Source organism: Pleurodeles waltl, chromosome 7, assembly GCF_031143425.1.
Source record: "Pleurodeles waltl isolate 20211129_DDA chromosome 7, aPleWal1.hap1.20221129, whole genome shotgun sequence".
In the NCBI taxonomy this organism is placed as follows: domain Eukaryota; kingdom Metazoa; phylum Chordata; class Amphibia; order Caudata; family Salamandridae; genus Pleurodeles; species Pleurodeles waltl.
This window is the reverse complement of record NC_090446.1, coordinates 22,158,226-22,178,450: the sequence shown is the minus strand read 5'-3', so window position 1 is coordinate 22,178,450 and position 20,225 is coordinate 22,158,226. Positions and strand designations below refer to the sequence as shown.

General features: G+C 43.7%; 2 protein-coding genes across 2 annotated transcripts in view; both read left to right on the top strand.

Annotated features, from left to right (window-relative positions):
* Positions 1-7,203, top strand: part of LOC138303576 (killer cell lectin-like receptor subfamily F member 1) — a 67,188-nt gene extending 59,985 nt beyond the window's left edge. Inside the window, exons 5-6 of the mRNA XM_069242841.1 lie at positions 2,474-2,586; positions 5,909-7,203. Coding sequence (XP_069098942.1) covers positions 2,474-2,586; positions 5,909-6,038 — 243 coding nt within the window. The 3' untranslated portion in view covers positions 6,039-7,203. The remainder of the gene's footprint in view (positions 1-2,473; positions 2,587-5,908) is intronic.
* Positions 7,204-18,771: 11,568 nt separating this feature from the next.
* Positions 18,772-19,707, top strand: LOC138246742 (olfactory receptor 5V1-like). Its single transcript, XM_069201507.1, has one exon. It carries the CDS (start codon positions 18,772-18,774, stop codon positions 19,705-19,707), a length of 936 nt encoding a protein of 311 aa, XP_069057608.1.
* The last annotated feature ends 518 nt before the right edge of the window (positions 19,708-20,225 follow it).

The following is a 20,225-nucleotide window of genomic DNA, read 5'->3' as shown; positions in this document are numbered from 1 at the left end:
ATCACAACACAAGTCTAACTAGACACTGTTGCTGAATGTGCTTTTCCTCCAAAAAGGATATGTAGGTTCTTAGTTGCATTTACTGCTCACCACTATTGAATGTAATACAATACTGGCAAAGTAGCTTATGACCATGTGTAAATGAAATGTATATGCATGTGCTGGTGGACTTGCCTGCTGTTTCACTCCATCTCAGGCCTTGGGTTCAAGGCTGTAGATGACCTGTGTAGTTAAATTAGCTGCATGGCTCTGCTGTGGTTGATGATTTGCTTGAATTCTTCTGCTATAGAGTTGGTCACATATTGGGGCTATTGAGTTACCCTAGTTTTCACTAAGCAAGATAGGGCCGAGGTGGGCTAATCTAGCTTTCTGTATTCTAGTCAATGCACTGAGCTGTCCCACCCCTTGAATTGAGGGGAACCTTGTGAATCAGTGCACTTTAATGAAGACCAAGTGTGGAACGCAAGAGTTCATAACTGAACACAAGTTCTTCAGCTACATCTTCAGAGCATCAATTATTTGCATTGTTGTGTAGTATTCAAACTCTGTACATCATACATACATATGGGAAAGTTTGCTACCTCTTTTAAAACCCTTTCATCTCCATTATTTACCCAGCTATGGACCTACTAATCTTTACTTAAACGTTTCACTGATTCTAAAGAGTCCAGTCATCCATCACTGAATCTTGTGCCCCTCTAGACCTCTGACCTGATGGCAGTAGGTGAGTGGGGACTCAAAGAATAGAATATGGATACTACTAAGCTCAACGTGCCAAACACAGCATCAAATTGACTCCAATCTCTGCGTTGTAATTAGTCTAAACTAGCCAATACATTCTGCAGCACACATAGAAAGAGGAAACCACCTCCATTTATTGTTTTTGGCAGGAAAGTGACCTTTTTTGCAGAAAAACTATAATTCCTACAGCACAGATACCCTTGCACCATGGTGCAAGGGTGCCTGTGTTGGTACTTGGCAGCCAATAGTGCACCAGTGCAGTGGAATAGGACAGAAATGCACCACATCCTAATCATAGAGTGCATTCCTGCCCTTTTCTTTTGACGCAGGACAGCACAGCAAGAATCCTTGTGGTGCTGCCCTGTGCCAAACAATTGTAAATATGCCCCTTGGTTGGCAGTAAGACTTCATAGAAGCATCACTGTTTCACATTTTCTCGTTTTCATTAACCATTATATGAAACTTTATACTTTTGGATTTAAATTGGAATATTTTCCCTTGCTTAATATATTTCGAACTCTTTTTCTGTTTTCCTTTCCTTTTTTTAGACTCTTCTTAAAAGTGTATTTCTTGCTAATTCAAATGTGTGAATTCTTTCTTTCTTTGTAACCTTAACTATCTTGCCTTTTTGTTTTTAAAAACACAGCACCTCAGGCATTTTTGTAAGAATTACTTGACTGCTCAGCCCATGCAACCAAAAGTGAGCTAAGGTTATAGTTACAGGTGATATATTTATGAGCTCTTTGCACCACTGTCCCATGACTTTGTGTGACATAAAGCAGCGCAAACCTTCAACTCAAATCTATAATTTGCGTGGCTTTGAATGGCCTCATAGATATGGAGTAAGGCAAAGCAGTGCAGATCACTGCATTGCCTTACCACACATCATCCATGGATTTTGACACATGCTCCAACTTAAAAGAGCTCATAAACCTGGGAATGTACCAAAAACATACACCTCCCAAGGGGAGGCACAGCAAGGAGAAACTTCTTTATTTCTCCTCGTTCTTTCTTCTTTCTATGTATATTGCATTCTGCAGCTCACATACAAAGAGTAGAAAGCATCCCAGAATTGATCTGTGCAGGCAGGAGCCCCTTCCTGCACAAAAGCAATCCTGCATGCAACACAAACACCCATGCATCATGGTTCAAGGGTGTCTGCATTGGCACTAGTTTGCTAAAATGGTGCCAGCACAGTGGGAAAGGACAGGAATGCGCTGTATTGCTTTAATACGCCACATTCTTGCCCACCCCCTTTGATGAAGGGCAGTGCAGCAAGATGACTTTCTGTGCTGCCCTGCAGCAAAAGCACATAAATATGGGCTTAAACCTTTTAATCCTGATGGCTTCTGTTACTTATACAATGTGGGTTCTCCGCTTGCACCAAGATGATGGCTGCATTTTCCCCTGGCCTTCACTTTTGCTATAGTTTGCTGGATGAGCAGTTTAACGTGCCACAACCTTGTAATTGGCAACTGCAAGCCCACTGAGTAAAAATAAGGCATTCCACATGCTTTTAACTCTGCCCAAATGTTTGGATCATGCTTGGATACCTTTATTGTATATTGGAACGAATGCCAACCATTCAAGTGGTATTTAGAGGTGAAATTCAAAATGGAAGTGTAGCACCACAGTTACTTGTTTTATAAATGTTTTAGTATTTCTTTTGATAGTAGTTCCACTCACTAATGCAGATATTTACCCTCTCTCCAATGTGCTTTTTCCTGCACAGGATGAAATTCTCCAGAAAGGACAGGCATCTGATTATTACTGGATAGGGCTGGTGTACAGTGAGGCAGACGAACAGCTGGTGTGGCTCCATGGTGCTCCTCTGGAACAGAACAGGTACAGTACATGGAACAGCTATGATTTGGTAGCAGTCAACCAAGAGCCAACAGCAAATCCACCTACTGGACTCTATCCAGCACCAACACCAACCTCAGGGAATTTAGCAAAAAATGGGACATTATATACAAAAACAGCGATCAACATGATTTTCCTTAAATTGTGGAATATAACCAACTTGTGAGCACGTACTTGCTGTCAAGTGGTGTTTCTACATTAGTGATGCGGTAATACCACTTTAGGAGCCAAATGTACTGATGGGCATAATTATGAAAAGGACACGCAGTGCTGCTCAGCAAGTCACCTTGCTGCTGCCACAAGGAAAAGGCAGCAATGTGCCATATTTAAGTCAATTCAGCACATTCCTGCCGTTTCCTCTATGCTGCCACCCTTTTGGCTGTCTAGCACCAAAGCAGGCATCCTTGCACCATGGTGCAAGGATGTCTGCATTGCATGCAGGACTTTCTTTGTGGAGAAAGGAGAACATTCCTGCACAAAAACAATCCCTTGAGGCATATTCCTCTATCCATGTGTACTGCAGTAAGCTGCACAGATACGGTACACCTCCCTTGGGAAGGCTTATGAGTTTGGCCCATTCCCAAGTTTATCAGTTCTGGTAAATCTGAGAATGTGTTAAAATCCATGGGAGTTTCATTGAAGGACCCACGCAATGCCTGTGGAACATCTTACCAGGGCAGAGTAAGGAAACACAATGATTTTGTGTTGCACTGCTTTACTCAGATTTATGAGGCCATTTAGGACCACACAAAGTGGCCTTATGTGTCTTCATAAACCACATTTAGGGTTGGTATCATGCATGTACCATGTGGCATGGTGCAAACGTGATGCAAACCCCCTCATAATAATGTCCAGTAGAGTTTTGGAGAGTGTAAACCCTGATAATTGGTAAATTTTAAGTTATGCATGCTACAACACTTTTTCTCATTTAATAAGCCAATTTAGCGATTCACAATTAAATTTGTAGAACTTAAGGCCAGGTGTATGTAGCTTTAGGTTTGCGATTTCCAAATAGCAAATTTTCGTGATTCACTATTAGGAAATCCCAACCTGCTATGCACTACAGTGTGTTTAACACTGCTTGTGAGTCTCAAATGGGTCGCAAGGGACCTGCCTCATTATATTAACGAGGCAGGTCACAATTTGCGACCCATTTGGGAATTGCCACAATTACAGGGATGATGGCCTGCTAGGGTCAGCAGACTACTATGTCTGTGATTGCTTTTTAAATAAATCAGTCTTTTTTTTGTACAGTACAGAAATAAAATTGAATAGTGTTCTTTTAATTTTTAAGAGGTCCGTGGGCCCACTGACTGCTCCTAAAAAATGTGTGGCCCCCCATTCACAAAGGAGAAGGGATCTCTTGGCGATATCTTCCCATTTGCGAACGGCTTACCACCACCTTGAAGTTGGTGGTAACTGCAAATGTTTTGCAACCGCATTCCCAGTCGCAAAACATTCTACATACCAGTGTGACTCGCTATTCAGAAGGGACGCCGTTGGCATTCCCCTTCCTAATAGCGAGTCGCAAACCCTATTTTGCGAGTCGGTCATAGGTTACTGACTCGCAAAATAGGGTTGGTACATGCAAAAAAACATTTTGCGGGTCGCAAACGGCCTGATCGGCCATTAGCGACAGGTAAAAGTGCTTCACACATCTGGCCCTTAGAACTTAGGGAAAGGAGTAACTGACAAGAAAACTAGGTAGTGGAGAGGTTTTTCTGAACATCACCTGGTTTCCTTATAGATATAATGTATTGTGTAACACAGAACATGAGGGTGAAACCAAACAATTATTCTTCGATGTCAATATGTGTCAGCTGTAGACATAAGATAGGATGATGCAAAGATCATTGGATACCACAATGCCCATTTGCATACAGAATAGCCATTTTGGAAAGATTATTTTCAGTGTAAAAGTAAAAGCATTGCAAAATGGATGACACTTATATGCCTGCATGTGTGACTGTACATGAAATGATATTTCTTAAAGTAAAAGAAAAGTAATTCAAAATACTTCTGTGCATGTGGATGTGCACAGTGGCCATCTTGGAATTTTTTTTCTTTTGCTTTAAAAAAATTAAATCAAAGATGGCTGCTGTGAATACATGTGTATGGCTGGCTGCCGTCTGGGTGAAAAAAACAAGTGCTGACACAGCCGAAAGGACTGTGCCTCTCCATCAAGGGTGTTACAGATATACACAATTCTAAGTAGGTAAAATGCTTAACATCTGTATTTTATTCAATCCCAAATGATTAAAAAAATCAAAAGGTACAACTTATAATTGTATTGGGGTTCTCCTAGAGCTGTACATGACTATGGGTTGCAAAGTGATTTTACAACCAAGGTTGGAAGAACCCAGAGGTGATAATGTGGTGCTTTGGGGCTGAAAAGTTAGAAACACCTCAACCTTATAACAACTAAACATATGAAGAGAAAGTGGTGGCACAGTTTGAAATAGTTAACTTACAGTGTGCTGTACTGGTCATTAACATTTCATACCTCTGAGTGACTGGCGGGTAGTCAGCTAAAGTCAGTCCATTTACATGCAAACAGGGACTGAGTAATATAGAGTAAATGTGTAAGAGTAGTATTCTTAAACATATCTCAGCTGCATCTTCTTTTATTTTCAGGTTACTCAAATTCTCATTAATTACATATCCCATTCTGAGTCCCTTTACTATTATTTGCAGTGTGAAATACATGGTTGGCTGAGCTGCCAGTGCCTGGCTTTACAAGCAATTTAAAATATTTGTGCTGTGAGTGACATGCATTGAAATCAATATCAAGAAGCAAAATGGATGTTTATTTGATTTTCTTTTATGATAATTACAAAGGATTAGAGAAAAGAAATTTGACAAAAGTTAAAAAGATATCAACAATGAGCTATGTACCCCATAAATTTACAGATTGTTCATCCAACCTTGCCTACATATGTGTACGTTCATAAGAATGTATGTACATATGTGTGTAGTGGTACTTGCAAAGCACAGACCTAACCCATTAGCAGCTTATTAATGAAAACCAAGTGGAAGTTCTAAAATGCGAATCAAGGTTATTTACAATGTGCAAGTAAAACATAGGTTTACATTGTGTGTGGTGGTAGGGTTCTGGCCTGCAGATGATCACACCCACAATAACCCCATCATTTCTTGCACTATTGTGGCTTGTGTATTTGCCTCTTTTGTTTACGTCTCCCCCTGCTTGCTTTCCTATATATTCTGTATCTTCTCCGGGTGGGCTTATAGCACCATGAGTGGCCTGTGTTTTTGTTTCATCTCTTGTTAACACAATTTCCTTCAGTTTTACAGTGAAGAAGAGGAAGAACGAGAGCAACTGTGCCTCTCTTGCCAACAACGAGATTTATCCTGAAGCTTGCAACAGCCAGAAGAAATGGATCTGTGAGAAAAGAGTCTTTCGGTTCAACTTATGAACACCATTTTTTTCATTGATGTCAGGAACAAAGTTTTGACTATTGCTTGGTATCCAACATTTCAAGGCTTCATGACCTCAGGCAGCCAAACCTGACAAATGTACTAAAAGAAGATGAAAAATGGGATCCTCAGTGGTAGGAATATTCATGTCCCAACTCAGATCTGGACAATCTCTGCTGGCCTTGTATATCGCATACACTGCTTACGTGAACATGTCCAGAGAGGAAGAATTGTCCATCAAAAGAAGCTCCAAGCTACTCAGCTTTTGCATAATTTCTCCACCTGGCGATCAACCTTTAGGAATTATATTTGACCACTGCACTGCAGCAAAGATGAACTTTGCATGGTTCTCGTCTGTATGCTAAGGCTCAAAGTACGTTTAACCTCACACACTTACTCTTAGGGACATATTTACAAGCCCCATGCACTGCTGGAGCAACACTTTTTTGATGCTCTAGTGGTGAAGAGTCCTGACCCATATCTACGAGGCAACACAAAGTCACTTTGCATGGCAAAGTCGCTGTCTTACCTTACTCTGTGTCAGGGGTGCATTCCATGGACGTTGCACCACATCTATGGGTTTTGACGCATTCCTAGGTTTACAAGGCTCTGTAATTATGGAAATGCATCAAAACCATACACCCAGGGGAGGCAAAACGAGGAGATATTTCTCCTTGTTCTATTCTCTTTATATGTGTGCTGGATTCTGCAACACACAGAGAAAGAGGAAAATGCCTCCATGGATTGTTTTTGTGCAGGAAAGTATCCATGGCTCAAGGGTGCCTGCACTGGCGTTAGGCAGCCAAAAGGGCTCCAGCTCAGGGGGAGCAGACAGAAATGCACTGTATTTCATAAAAATGTTGCATTTCTGCCACTTCCCTGTGATGCAAGACAGTAAGGTCACTTGCTGAACTGCTCTACGCCTCTTAGTTGTAAATATGTCCCTTAATATGTATGGACAGATAAGAAGACTTGGGTGTTAGTGCAAAGGTATTTGTTGCACTGCATGATTTGGCTCTAAATAAATGTTATGATGGTAATGGTGATAATCAGGTTTAGGGCAGAGTTTCCACTCAAAAGTGTTTTTGTTTTCTTAATAACTTTGCCAACATTTGACGAATCTGATTGACTCTTTACACAAATAAAGTTTATCTGGTTCTGGAATCTTTGTTATACTCTATAGAAAAAACACTTAACAGAAATATTCCAAACTTGCCTGAAACTCAAACTATCCAGGGAAGCGCATTTGCTTGTTTAGCAGTAAATCTATTAAGAAGTCCAATTTCAGAAGTTATCATTACAAAAATGTGTTGGGTGGACTTGAAAGGGTTTGAATGTTATGGATATCTTGACAGTTGGTTTTTTTTTTATTTCACATAACTTTAGCGACCTTTGATGTATTTGAAAGCAGTGTCACTGATGCTTAGAATGTTTAGCTGATAATGGTATTTAAAAATTTGTGAGAAATTGTTAATGTGGGGCACAATTTAAAGGGAGAGGGGGAAAAACTGCTCATTTGCTAAAAACAGTTGCCTCATTTGATAAATCTGCATGACTGAGTTTATGGCAATACTTATGGAGATCCAAATTTAGATCAGGGCGCAAAAGTGTTTTAATATGCTAATATTTAATGTGTCTGCATGAAATTTGGTAGGAAATCATCAGCAAGTTAAGGCGGTCCGACCTCCACATTATGACTGTGGCAGAGCCATCACAGTCCGACCTCTGACACCGCCAGGCTGCAGCCTGGCAGTCCCGGTGGGCTCAGCGTTGTAATGCACAAGGGCAGCGATGCCCTGGGGATTACGAGTCCCCATACCACCAGCCTTTCCATGCCGCTGCACCTGTCACACCGCCCCATTGGCGCCGTCTCCATTAGGAGCCGGCGTCTATGTTAAGGCCCTTTTCACCACAGGGCCGGTGGGCAGAAACGCTGTTTCGGCACGCCAGCCCTGCAGTGAATTTTCAATGTGGCCGGCAGTGTTCAAGTCGCCCAGGTGGCCTGATGGAGGAACAGTTTGGTGGGCGGCCTCAGCCACCTGCAAACTCGTAATGAGTCCCTTTGTCTTGTGTCTCATGATGTCAGCAGAATCCCTTAATGCAATATTAAATACTGTTACACATTTTTTAGTTATGTATTCAATCTCTCTTGCTCATTGCTTCTCTCTCTCTCTCGCATGAAGGACAAGTTGGCACAGCAGAAAGGGTTAAAGAATAGGACCAAAACAGCAACATTGAATAATGCATACAATGAGGTTCTGTGGTGGAGAACCGAGCTCCCAAAAAATAAATAATGCTCTTCATTGACTGATGTATGCAGCTCAGCCCCCTTCAGCACTCTCGATGGACAAGTGATGCTCCTTTCTGCCGATTCAATTTCTGTGAAGGAACCACACTCAGTCAGTGGCCATCATCAAACTCTGCCTCAATATTTCAAACTTCACTCCTCATCCATCACTCCAGCTGAACACCATGTCTCCCTTGCACAACTACCACAGGGTTTCTGACTTCACAAACATGTTGTGAATTGAGTGGCTGTAGAATTCCGACTTGCCTAGAAAGTACACTACCTAAACTTTGTTCTTCAAGATGTTTAAATTACAAATTACATCCTTCAAACATCTTTCTTTGTCTTACACCCTTGAGAAAAATTGTGACCCGGATTTAAAAGGGCCTAACGCCACTTTAGTGCTGCCTCAGTATCATTTTTGTTCACACTAAGGCAGCGCTAAGGTGGCCTTTTCCCCGCGCCATATTTACAAAGTGGCGCAATGCATGCTTTGCACCACTTTGTAACCCTTTGAGCTACATTATGGCTGCACCAGGCATAATGTATGCAAACGGGGCATTCCTGCATTAGGAGGGATAAAACAATGGCACAAAGAAATTTAAGACATTTCTGTATATCATTTTTTTAGCACTTCTAACGTCTGCTCAGAGCAGGCATTAAAAGGGGGCACACCTTTGGTTACAATGGACCTCTATGTACTGCTCAGGGTTAACACCTAAATTTTGGCACTAACCCTGAACAGTACATCAATAGCGTTAAAAATGTTGATGCTATTGCCCTCTACCCTGTGCCATAGTGCGCTGTATCTTAGCTACGGTGCACATATGGTGATGGTAGGGGGTACTAAGGGGCACAAGGAAAGTGCTGCTGCACTGAGTGCAGCGCCACTTTCCTTAAATCTGCCCCTTGTGTGTCTTAGATAAGTGATCTCTTCTTTGACAAACTTACACTTATCCACCCTCAATGTCATGGTAGAATGTTCTATTCATTTCAGTACTTAGGCCCTGACTTAAGAGGGTCTAGTGCCACTTTAGCGCTGCCTTAGCGTCATTCTTTGACTCTAAGGTGGCCTTTTCCCCACACCATATTTAGAAAGTGGCGCAATGCATGCATTGCACCACTTTGCAACCCTTAGCGCTAAATTATACCTGCGCCAGGCAATATGTATGCAAAAGGGGTGTTCCCCTGTTATGGGGGGGTAAAAAATATTGCACCAAGAAATTGAAGAGATTGCTTAACGTCATTTTTTTCAGCACTTTTAATGCCTGCTCGTAGCAGGCGTTAAAAGGGGGCTTCCATTGTTTACAAAGGGCCCCTATGTACTGTTCAGGGTTAGCACCAAAATTTTGGCTCTTACCCTAAACAGCACATCAGTAGCATCCAAAATGTTGATGCTATTTCCCCCTACCCTGTGCCATGATGCGCTGTATCTTAGATACGGCACACACATGGTGGCAGTAGGGGGGGCACTAAGGGGCGCAAGGAAAGTGACCTGCACTGGATGCCGCACCACTTTCCTTAAATCTGCTCCTTAATGTACTCTGAGACTGTATCCCTCCCATTTTCAGTAAAAATCAGTGTATCATCATGAAAGCAACTTACTACAACAAGGTCCCCAACCAGAGTGTCCACGACTCGCTGAAATGCTGATACCACAGAAATGAACCTGAACACCACCCTGAGAAATGTATACAACCCGCTGAAAGGATGAACGTGTTGGCTCCTATATACTCCCATGTAACTTGACCTGATGTTATGCACACTTTAGGTGCAAGATGGTATCAAACCTAGCATCTGCCAACATTAATAGAATTTTCCACCAAACTGGGAAGTGGAAACCTACCCCCCACTAGTATCTAGTCAGCCACCTCAGGCCCACATAGAGCTCTATGTCTCTGCCAGCCATTTGCGGCAACACATCTTGAGTAGTAAGAGGCGTGCTCCTCACCCTGGCCACCACAGGTGTAGCAACTTCCTTCAGTTCTATTCTGTGGGAAAAATTGTGCTGCCACCCCAATGTATTGCTGAATCAGCATTGAGGACGAATTTAACTTGCTCTGGTGTGACGACCCAAGTGTATTGGCCCCTTTGATATCCACATTCATCTTGCTGTCTGTAAAATGCTCTGTGCATTCTATAAAGGCATGGAAATAACCCTTCTTTTTTTATCAACTGTTCTCCATAACATGCCAGGCAGAAGTCAATTTTCCCCAACACCACTTAGCTCTTAGAGTGCTTTTTATACATGTGCAGTGTAATGATGCTTGTCTTGAATATGACTCAAACATCATGATTGTTTCCATGTCATCAATGTTCACAATGTCCAAGGCATTACCATGAGACCTTCCATCTGCTTGAAGAACTATTTCCTCGCTCACGACCTGGTGTGTGGCCCTAACTTTACCTGTTGTCCAACAGCGTTTCATGAAGTGGCCTCTCTTCCCGCACTTATTGCAAACATCTTTTTGTGTTGAGCGTTCTTTATTGTTACCCATGTACCCTTCTAACCCACAGCGAAAACAACTCAAATTGATTATCAAGTTTTCCCCCTAGCCTCTGCATCACTCACGTCAATCATCTTCCCACTATATTGCCCTCTACTTGCACATGGCTCAGCATCTCCTTCACCTGCTAAGCAGTGGCTACTACATCACACAGTGGTGTCCCACCTTTCAACCACAGTTCCTCATTAATTTTGTCTGACTTGCAGTGCTCAACAAAATAGTCTTTTATCAACTCCTCAAAAGTGCATATTGCACAGAATTGTCTCTTAGTTGTCATGTACTCTTCCGCTGGCTTATCTTCCCTCTGCACCCTCCTTCCAAAAGTGAGACACAGCATGGCTCTGATGGCAACAGTGACCCCAGTGCCTCCCCCTGGTGGGTGCATCTGGCCTCTGCAGGGTTCCTTCCTTCAGAGCTTCTACTACTCAGAGGATATCTTCATCAGGTGATTTTGGACTCTAATTCTCTGATAATTTCACATGTGGAATTTATGAATAGCTTAAATAGGTAAATTCAAGATTGCATTCATTTTTATAAGATTCATTGCCACCTTGACCCATAAACATTCTTTGACAGCTAAGGTCAGAGCATTATTAACATTGATTCACCCTTATAGTGTAATGCTGTCTGGAAGGTGTGGTAGGAGACGTGAGCTGCATTAGTGCATAACCTATGGGAGTAGGTCGTGCCACACCGTTGCCCAACCAATGCTTTATTTAGGGCAATTGCTAGGTTGAGACAAACTTATTTTATTGTGTAAGAACTCACTGGGCTACAACAGCAAAGGAAAGGGGCATCTAGAAATGCATTACCTGAAGAAAAAAGTGTTAGTCTACAGAGGCTTGGATATTTACTGGGGGTCTGAATCTGTATAGGTGTTTAAAGAGATATTTGTCTATCTTTTTCAGTAGTTTTTTTACATTTATTATATAGCGTACAGCCCATTCCAATAACACCACCCAAGTCAAGACAAACCTTTGCTCTTATCAAGGTAAACCAGACTATGGTACTAACAGGTCAATAAAATTGTCCTTGTGATAGGGTTATCAAAGATTATACATCATCCCAGGTCTGAAAGTGATCTATATGTTGCCTCGAGGCTTGGGACCCAAACCGTAGTTTCTGATCAATTACAATTAAGAAGTCATGGGAAAAGTTATTTTTTATATACGATTTTTCAACTGGGTGACCAAAGCTGATGTTACTAAAGTCTCCCTGGGATAAGAATGAAAGGTGCGCAAATAACTGTAAATTAAAAAAGCCCTTTTACTCAATGCTGAGCTTAAGGTATTGTAAAACTATTTTCCTATAACAGTAAGGGTATATCTATGATACCCCTAGTCCCACCTTGCACCACATTTTTAGCATTTTTTAATGCAAATGTAGTGTTAAGGTGGCATTTCCCATGCGCCATATTTACAAAGTGGCGCAGCTTTGTAAACCCTTGAGCCACATTATGCCTGCCCCCGGCACAAGGTATGCAATGGGACTTTCCCACGTGGGGAGGCCCAGAAAAATGGTGCAGTGAAATTTACAAAATTTCACTGTGCCATTTTTAGCGCCTATATCAATGCCTGCATAACGCTTCCACTGAAGACAATGGCCCAGATTTAAGAAAAGTGGCACTTCACATCGTGATGCACCACTTTTCTTGCGCCTTCAGACTGCCATCATGTGTGTGCTGTATTTAAGATATGGCGTACCATGGTGGTATTAGCAACAACAGCGTCCAAATTTTTGACCCAATTGTGGCGCTTTGCTCCACTACCATCAAAAATTCTGATGCTAGTGGAGCCAAGTGCAAGGTGCTCATTGATTCAAATGGGTGCATCCAAAAATGGTGCAATTAAGTCTTGTCGATTTCATTGAGCCATTCTTACGGGCTTCCTTGTGCTGGAATGCACCGTTTGCATAGATTATGCATGACGCATGCATAATGTGGCGCAAAGGGTTGCAAAGTGGCGCAATGCATGCATTGCGCCACTTTGTAGATATGGTACAGCATTTTTGGCAATCTAACGCCACATTAGCGTCAGAAAAATTATGCCAATGTGGCATTTAGATAATGCAAGGCCATCAATAAATTTGTGCCAATTGACCTACCTGTGCTTTGGTGCATTAGCTCCATATTTTTTGGCGCTGATCCAGCAAAGCGCCACATTAGCGCCATAAATTATCATGCTAATGTGGACAAGACCGCCATGGTGCACCATATTGTAAATACAGCGCAGACATGGTGTCGTTATGGGGACCCAATGGGGCGCTAGAAAAGTGGTGCATCATAAATGATGTGCCACTTTTCCATTAATATGCCCCTAAATGTTTAACTTTTTCCTGCGTATACTCGCTCAAACTTTACTAGGCATCCCTCACAGGTTAACCTCCTGGTAACGCCTGGAGGGCAGGCAGCAGCTGGGCTGCTAAATCAACACGGGGAACGGGTTCTGTCCAGCCCCAAGGCCAGCAGGATATCGGTGCCAGCCTTTGAAGCCGCAGGGACACAGTCCCCTGGAGTTTAGGCTCTTGTCACAGAGTGCAGCTGTGCTCGTCTGTGGAGGTGAAGCCAGGACCGACGTCAGGGGCCCTGCCCCAGCGCATGTCGTGATTATATATAAGGTGGGCAGCGCGCGCTGGCTTCAGTGGGTGCCACGGGCCGGCGGTGACCTGGTGATGAGCGTGGCATCTTTATTTACTCACGAGCAGAGTCCTGTCAGGTGTAATCTGGGCTCCCCCCTCGTGTCTCCAAGCCTAGAGAGTGCGGAGTTAGCTACTGACATAATTTTAATATTCAGTGATGGGCGTGGCCACCAGATGTCTGCGGGTGAGTGACCTACCTTTACAGGTGCAGTGCCAGTGAGCGGATGCTCAGTCTGCCTTACTATCACCTAAATAATTACAATGGCAGTCTGTAGCTATTAATACACTGGGCATTTTCACGAGGAAAGTGTTAATGGTGTAATTCATATTGAGTAACATGTGGCCACTAGAAATTACCAGAGCAAGTGGGAGTAAGTGAAATTCTCCATCAGTGACTGAGTGCTGAGGTGGCGACTTGTTTTACTCCCTCGGAGGCTGCCGGCCCAGCACTGCACCGGAACTTAAAACAGGGGTGTCCAACATGGGCCACGAGGGCTTGATCCATGTCTCTGACAGGAAACCCAAAGAAAATAATTAGGATAAATGGACATCAATTAAAAAGTAACTGGTCCTCCTGGTGCTTTGTTGGGCACCAGGACATACGCGCTCTGCAGCATCCCAGGGATTGAGGACGCACTGGCGCACGTGAGCCCCAAGCTTTTAGCTGTCATGTGGGCGCAGGCTAAATTCTTCATCTGGGAGCTAAAATGTCATGAGTAGGAATGCTTACACCTTCCCTGGATAAATGAGCCCTGTTTACGCTATAAAGACCTGAACAACCACTGAGTCCCCATCTTGTGCCGGGCGCCAGGTTTAACCCACTCCTAGCCGGACTGGGTGATACCGAACAGGCGCACGTAAGGCACAGTTGTGACGTGTCCAGGTCAAAGGCCACGGCTTCCTACCAGTAAGGATGTAAGAGCGGATGGGGGCGCACAGCCAGAGGGGGGCAGCCGGAGGGGCGGCTTTCACCAGTGTCAGTGGGGCGGTGGGGAGGGAAGGGTCAGCCCCCTCCTGTACTTGAAAGTGGCCAGGACAGTCCACACCGGGTGGGGTGCCTGGTAACACATACATGTAATATGGCTCACTGGCGCAACACAAAACGAACCCCCGTCTGCAGAATGTGAGGAGGGGCCCCTGAGTCTCCCATATCTCACAGATTCGCCTGAATGGGGACCCCACCCAAAGTTTGCAGACCCCATGAGGGGTAGCAAACGCCACTGATGCCTGCATTACGACCCTGAATGTACTTCAGTAAGGGAGTTTTGCCATTCTGAGTTACACTCGAGGAGCGCAAAACGCGCAGTGGTTGTAATCGAGGCACTACGAGGCAGTTATCAATATTGCACGCAGCACAGCGAGCCACCTTGCGCTGCGTGAAACGGAAAGGGCAGGAATGCACCGTATTTAACACGATTCCGCACATTCCTGTCTTTTTCATGCGCTGAGGCGCAATGTCCTGCTTTGCACCAACGCAGGCACCCTTACGCCGTGGTGCAAGGGTGGCTGTGTTGCAGACAGGATTGTTGTTGTGCCGGGAGCTGCACTTCTGAGGCATTTTCCTCCTTCTGCATGTGCTGTAGAATGCAACACACATAGAGGGAAAAAAACAAGGAGAAATAAAGATATTTCTCCTTGTTACGCCTCACATGGGGATGCACAGCATTTTGACACTTTCCCAAGTCAGCCAGTAATGGTAAATCTGGGAATGCACCAAAATGCATGGGTAGATGTGTGGGAGCACCCACCATCCACCATTGGAAGATGTCCCTGTGGCAGAGTAATCCAATGGAGCAATTTGCGCTTTGTTGCGTTAATGGGTGACGTTGAGTTGCTTGATAAATCCGATTGCATCGTCCCTTTGCATGGGGGCTTTATCAATTTGACCTAGTAGGTGCATCGTCCTTGCATGGGGGCTTGATAAATCTGACCTAGTAGGTGCATCGTCCTTGCGCCCCCTTGCATGTGGGCTTGATCAATCTGACCTAGTAGGTGCATCGTACTTGCATGGGGGCTTGATAAATCCGACTTAGTAAGTGCATCATCCTTGCACCCCCTTGAATGGGGGCATGATAAATCCGACTTAGTAAGTGCATCCTCCTTGCGCCCCCTTGAATGGGGGCATGATAAATCCGACTTAGTAGGTGCATCGTCCTTGCGCCCCCTTGAATAGGGGGTTGATCAATCTGATTTAGTAGGTGCATTATCCTTGAGCCCCCTTGAAAAGGGGCTTGATACATCGGACTCAGTAGGTGCATCATCCTTGCACCCCCTTGAATAGGACCTTGATAAATCCAACTTAGTAGGTGCATCGCCCTTGCGCCCCCTTGAATGGGGGCTTGATCAATCTGACCTAGTGGGTGCATCGTCCTTGCACCCCCTTGCATGGGGGCTTGATAAATCCGACTTAGTAGGTGCATCTTCCTTGCGCCCCTTTGCATGGGGGCTTGATAAATCCGACTTAGTAGTTGCATCGCCCTTGAATGGGGGCTTGATAAATCCGACTTAGTAGATGCATCGTCCTTGTGCCCCCCTGGATAGGGGCTTGATCAATCTGACTTAGTAGGTGCATCGTCTATGCACCCCCTTGAATAGGGGCTTGATAAATCGGACTTAGAAGGGGTATCGTTCTTGCATGGGGGCTTGATAAACTCGACTTATTAGGTGCATCGTCCTTGCATGAGGGCTTGATAAATCTGACTTACTAGGTGCATCGTCCTTGCGCCCCCTTAAATAGGGGCTTGATAAATCTGACTTACTAGGTGCATCGTCCTTGCCCCCCCTTGCAGGGTGCAAGGACAACTCCTTGTCCCAGAATCTCCCTCAGACATAGAGACATTTATTAACTCTGCTTTTAGAGAGAATACAGATCCAACATTATACGTTACTATCTTCTCAAAGCTACCGAACCCACACGCTGCCCCGGCCCTGAGTCCTTGCCGGAGTCCTTGCAGTGCACACTGTAGGTTGGCACATTTTCCACTCTATAGCCAGGAATATGTAGGATGAAGAAGGTGCACCCCAGTGGGCTCTCAGCTCCTCGACCTCTACATCAACGCAACTCGGGAGGGGCTGTGATTGTTTAAAAAATTCAAGATTTAAAAACATTTTTCTGCTCTAATGTACTGTTTGCGGAAATATGGTTTTCTCTTTGGAACACTGAATACATGGGAGTACATCAATTGGAATGCAATTTTCAACAACACATCCAGCTGAGCTATTCAGCTGAGAATGTTTTCTTTCTTATTCATTCTCCTAAATTTTAAGATGGTGTGAGTGAAAATCTAGCTGTTCTATTCTGAAAATTTAGAGTCATTAACACTGAGACTTGTTTTAACGAATCAATAGTATTTTGCTATATACATGTCCTGGTGTTTATTGATTATCACTCCTTGTTATATTTGTTTTTTTTAACCATCTAATGGATAAATGTCACATTTGGTAAGGTATATATATGTATTTTAAATTAGGTGCACAAACAGTTTGTCAGAAAAGTTATTTCCTTTTGAAACATTGCACACAAGTTTATACTCCGGTTAACTTCAGCTACTTTCTGGGTCCCCTCGTCCAGTTTAGGGTGTGACTTAGGGGTTGGCAGAGGGGGTTACTCCATCTCAAGCATGACGGATATCCCGCCTGCTGTATCATGATCTCATAAAAGCCAACGGAGAACGTAGACAGGATACGTGTCACGTTTGTGATGGAGTAACCCGTCTGCCAAACTCTAAATCAGGCCTTTAGACCTTCAGGGGGCAGCATCATCAACCCTCTTGTGCCAGTGCAGTGTCAACAAAACTGAGGCAAGTTGGCTGAAAGTGTTGATCTGAGATTCCCATTCCACTAGAGTAGCCCTATCGTTACTCAGTGTGGCTCTTTGTGCTGCTTTACACTACTCTGTGTCAAGGAGGTGTCCCATGGGTGGTACATGGGCATGTCCATGCAATCATCCATACATTTTAATGCAACGTCCTATCCTCTAAGATATATAAGCATAGAATTGTTTTAAAAATGACCACCTCTCCGAGGTAGATGTAAAACTATAAAAAATTCTTCAAACTTTACAAATGTATTGTACTGTAGTGTTAAACACACATCCAAAGTTGGAAAAAGTTGTAATCTTTGCCTTAGTATAATTGTTTGTACTAGAACAGTAAAGGGTGCAAGGGTGGGTGTGTGGTGATAGGCAGCCCGAAGCCTACCAGCGCAAGGGATGGACAGAAGCAGCAGTGCCATCTCATGGCAGATATTGTGCTGTCCTGCTCTCTCCTCCTGATCCAGCGCAGCACAAGGTTTGGTGCGCTGGACGGGTCACCCTTCACTAGTTCCCTAGACTGGAATTCAGTGAGAAGTGCAGAAAGCTCACAAGTAAGACAAATATCTTATTAAAATGAAGACTTCCTGTCATATCTTGCTTTTCTTCTCTCTTCTAGTAGGCTAAGCACAATCCTCCTAAGACAGTGTCATCTCATCTGATTTGCAGGACCAGTACCCACTTGAAAAATGTCTTTATATAAAATGACTATGCAATATAAACATACATATGCACTGTAATTGTTATGTATTGTTCTTTCAAAGCTGTAGAGTTGGGCAGACTTTCTCTTGGTAAATGTCAGGGTCATCTTCGACACACCTTCTACAGAGGGGAAGAAATACTCAAAACATCAACAGCTGGAATGGCAGTATCATTGTGCACAGGCTAACAGAATACACAATTTAATAATGACCTTGCGTTTTACCTGGATGAAGAACCATTTTTGTGACTCTTGACCATAACGTTTAATGAGCTCTCAAATTTCTACTTATTCCTGTCTTTTTAGGTTATTTTTCCCGCCTTCTGTGATACTGTCACGAGAAACTGAGGTGACCAGTACATGCATTTCTTGAAATGTACATTGTTTTGGATCCTATTTCTGCAAATTTTTAAAACTTTGAATTTTAACACCCTGCCATTGCAGTTCTGCAGGGGTTCACAACTTGAATTAATGTATGAACATAAGACAAACTGGCCTTTAAAATACCCAATACATAACTCAAACCCTTATGGCCAACTGAGCATCTCTGCAACAATTCCAAACACATATTTCAGACCTAGAGCTCCACGGAAATTCTCTCACTGTATTGATCTAGATGGAGTTCAGGTAAAATACTTTCATACGGCACAAACAGCCCTAGAGACAACACCACTGACACACCAAGTGTGCACTGTAGAACATCACATCAAGACTAAGCAACCACTCACATGTTCTGGAGAAATTTAAATTGCAAAGCACTGCAGACACGAGAACTCATGAGACTTTAAAAATGAAAGCAGGTAATGGGACCTTCACAACTGAATTTGTTATTGTTGGGTTTTCTGATTTCCCCTACCTGCAAGGCCCCCTCTTTGCTATATTTCTACTGATTTACCTTATCACTCTAGGAGGAAATCTTCTTATTGTGGCATTGATTTGCCAAGATTCACACCTGCACAGTCCCATGTATTTCTTCCTTGCCAACCTGTCGTTCATTGATGTCACCTTCACCACCACCATTTTCCCCAAAATGCTAGCCAACTTTTTTGGTCAAAAACCCCAAATCTCAATGAAAGAATGCCTCATTCAGTTATACTTTTTCATGGCCATGGTGTGCGCAGAATTCCTCCTTCTCACAGTCATGGCTTATGATCGGTATGTTGCTATCTGCAATCCCTTGCGCTACACTGTCATCATGAACAAAGTGGTGTGTTCTCAGCTCTCAACGGGAGCTTTGATGTTTAGCTTCATGGAACCGATACCACACACAGTCATGATCTCTGCACTGTCTTTCTGTGGGTCCCACCGGATCAACCACTTCTTCTGCGACATCACAGCCCTAATGAAGATCTCCTGCACCAGCACGCGCAGCATCGAGATGCTCATCTATGCCATCGGTGCGGTGGTTGGGATGTTTTCCTTAATTCCGATTCTCATCTCCTACATCTACATCATCTCGGCGATCCTGAAAATCCAGTCTGTTGAGGGCAGATCAAAGGCCTTCTCCACCTGTGCGTCTCACTTGTCTGTAGTGATTCTGTTCTACGGGTCTCTGATCGTTATGTACCTGCGACCACCCTCAATGTACTCTCTGAGCCAGAACAAAATCTTCGCCCTCTTGTACTGTGCAGTTGTCCCTCTGTTCAACCCGCTGATATACAGTCTGAAAAACAAGGAGCTCAGGGATACACTGTTAAATGCCAGAAGGAAATGTGCAAAACAGTAGTGGAAAATATTCAGAACTGATTCAGTGAGAATGACTGCTTTACTAATAATAATAGTGGGCCTGATTTCGATTTCGGCGGAGGGGTTACTCTGTCACAACAAGGACTGATATCTTGTTTACCGAAACCTAAATCTAATAGGAAATGGGATCTTGATTTAGATGGATAGGATAGCCGTCACCATTGTGACAGAGTAACTCCACTGCTGAATTCTAAATAAGGCCCAGGGGAGTGGTTCCCAACCTGTGGTTCGGGGACCCCTGGGTGTTAGCGAAACCTCATATGGGGGTCCGAGGCTGCTTAGAAAATTAAATAATATTAACAGACTATATCCCGAGCTTTCAGTAAGGACTCAGTGGGGGGGGGTCCCCGGATTGCAATTATGATTCAGTGGGGGTCCCCGGGTTCCAGTAGTGATAAAGAGGGGGTCCACAGAAGTCAAAAGGTTTCGAACCACTGGCCCAGAGTGTTTGTGCTCATGAAAACAGGCAGAATGAGATATTTCAGACACAGTCAAATG

Excerpts from the sequence above, each read along its gene's own strand:
- LOC138246742 (XM_069201507.1), top strand. The coding sequence starts at position 18,772 with ATGAAAGCAGGTAATGGGACCTTCACAACTGAATTTGTTATTGTTGGG.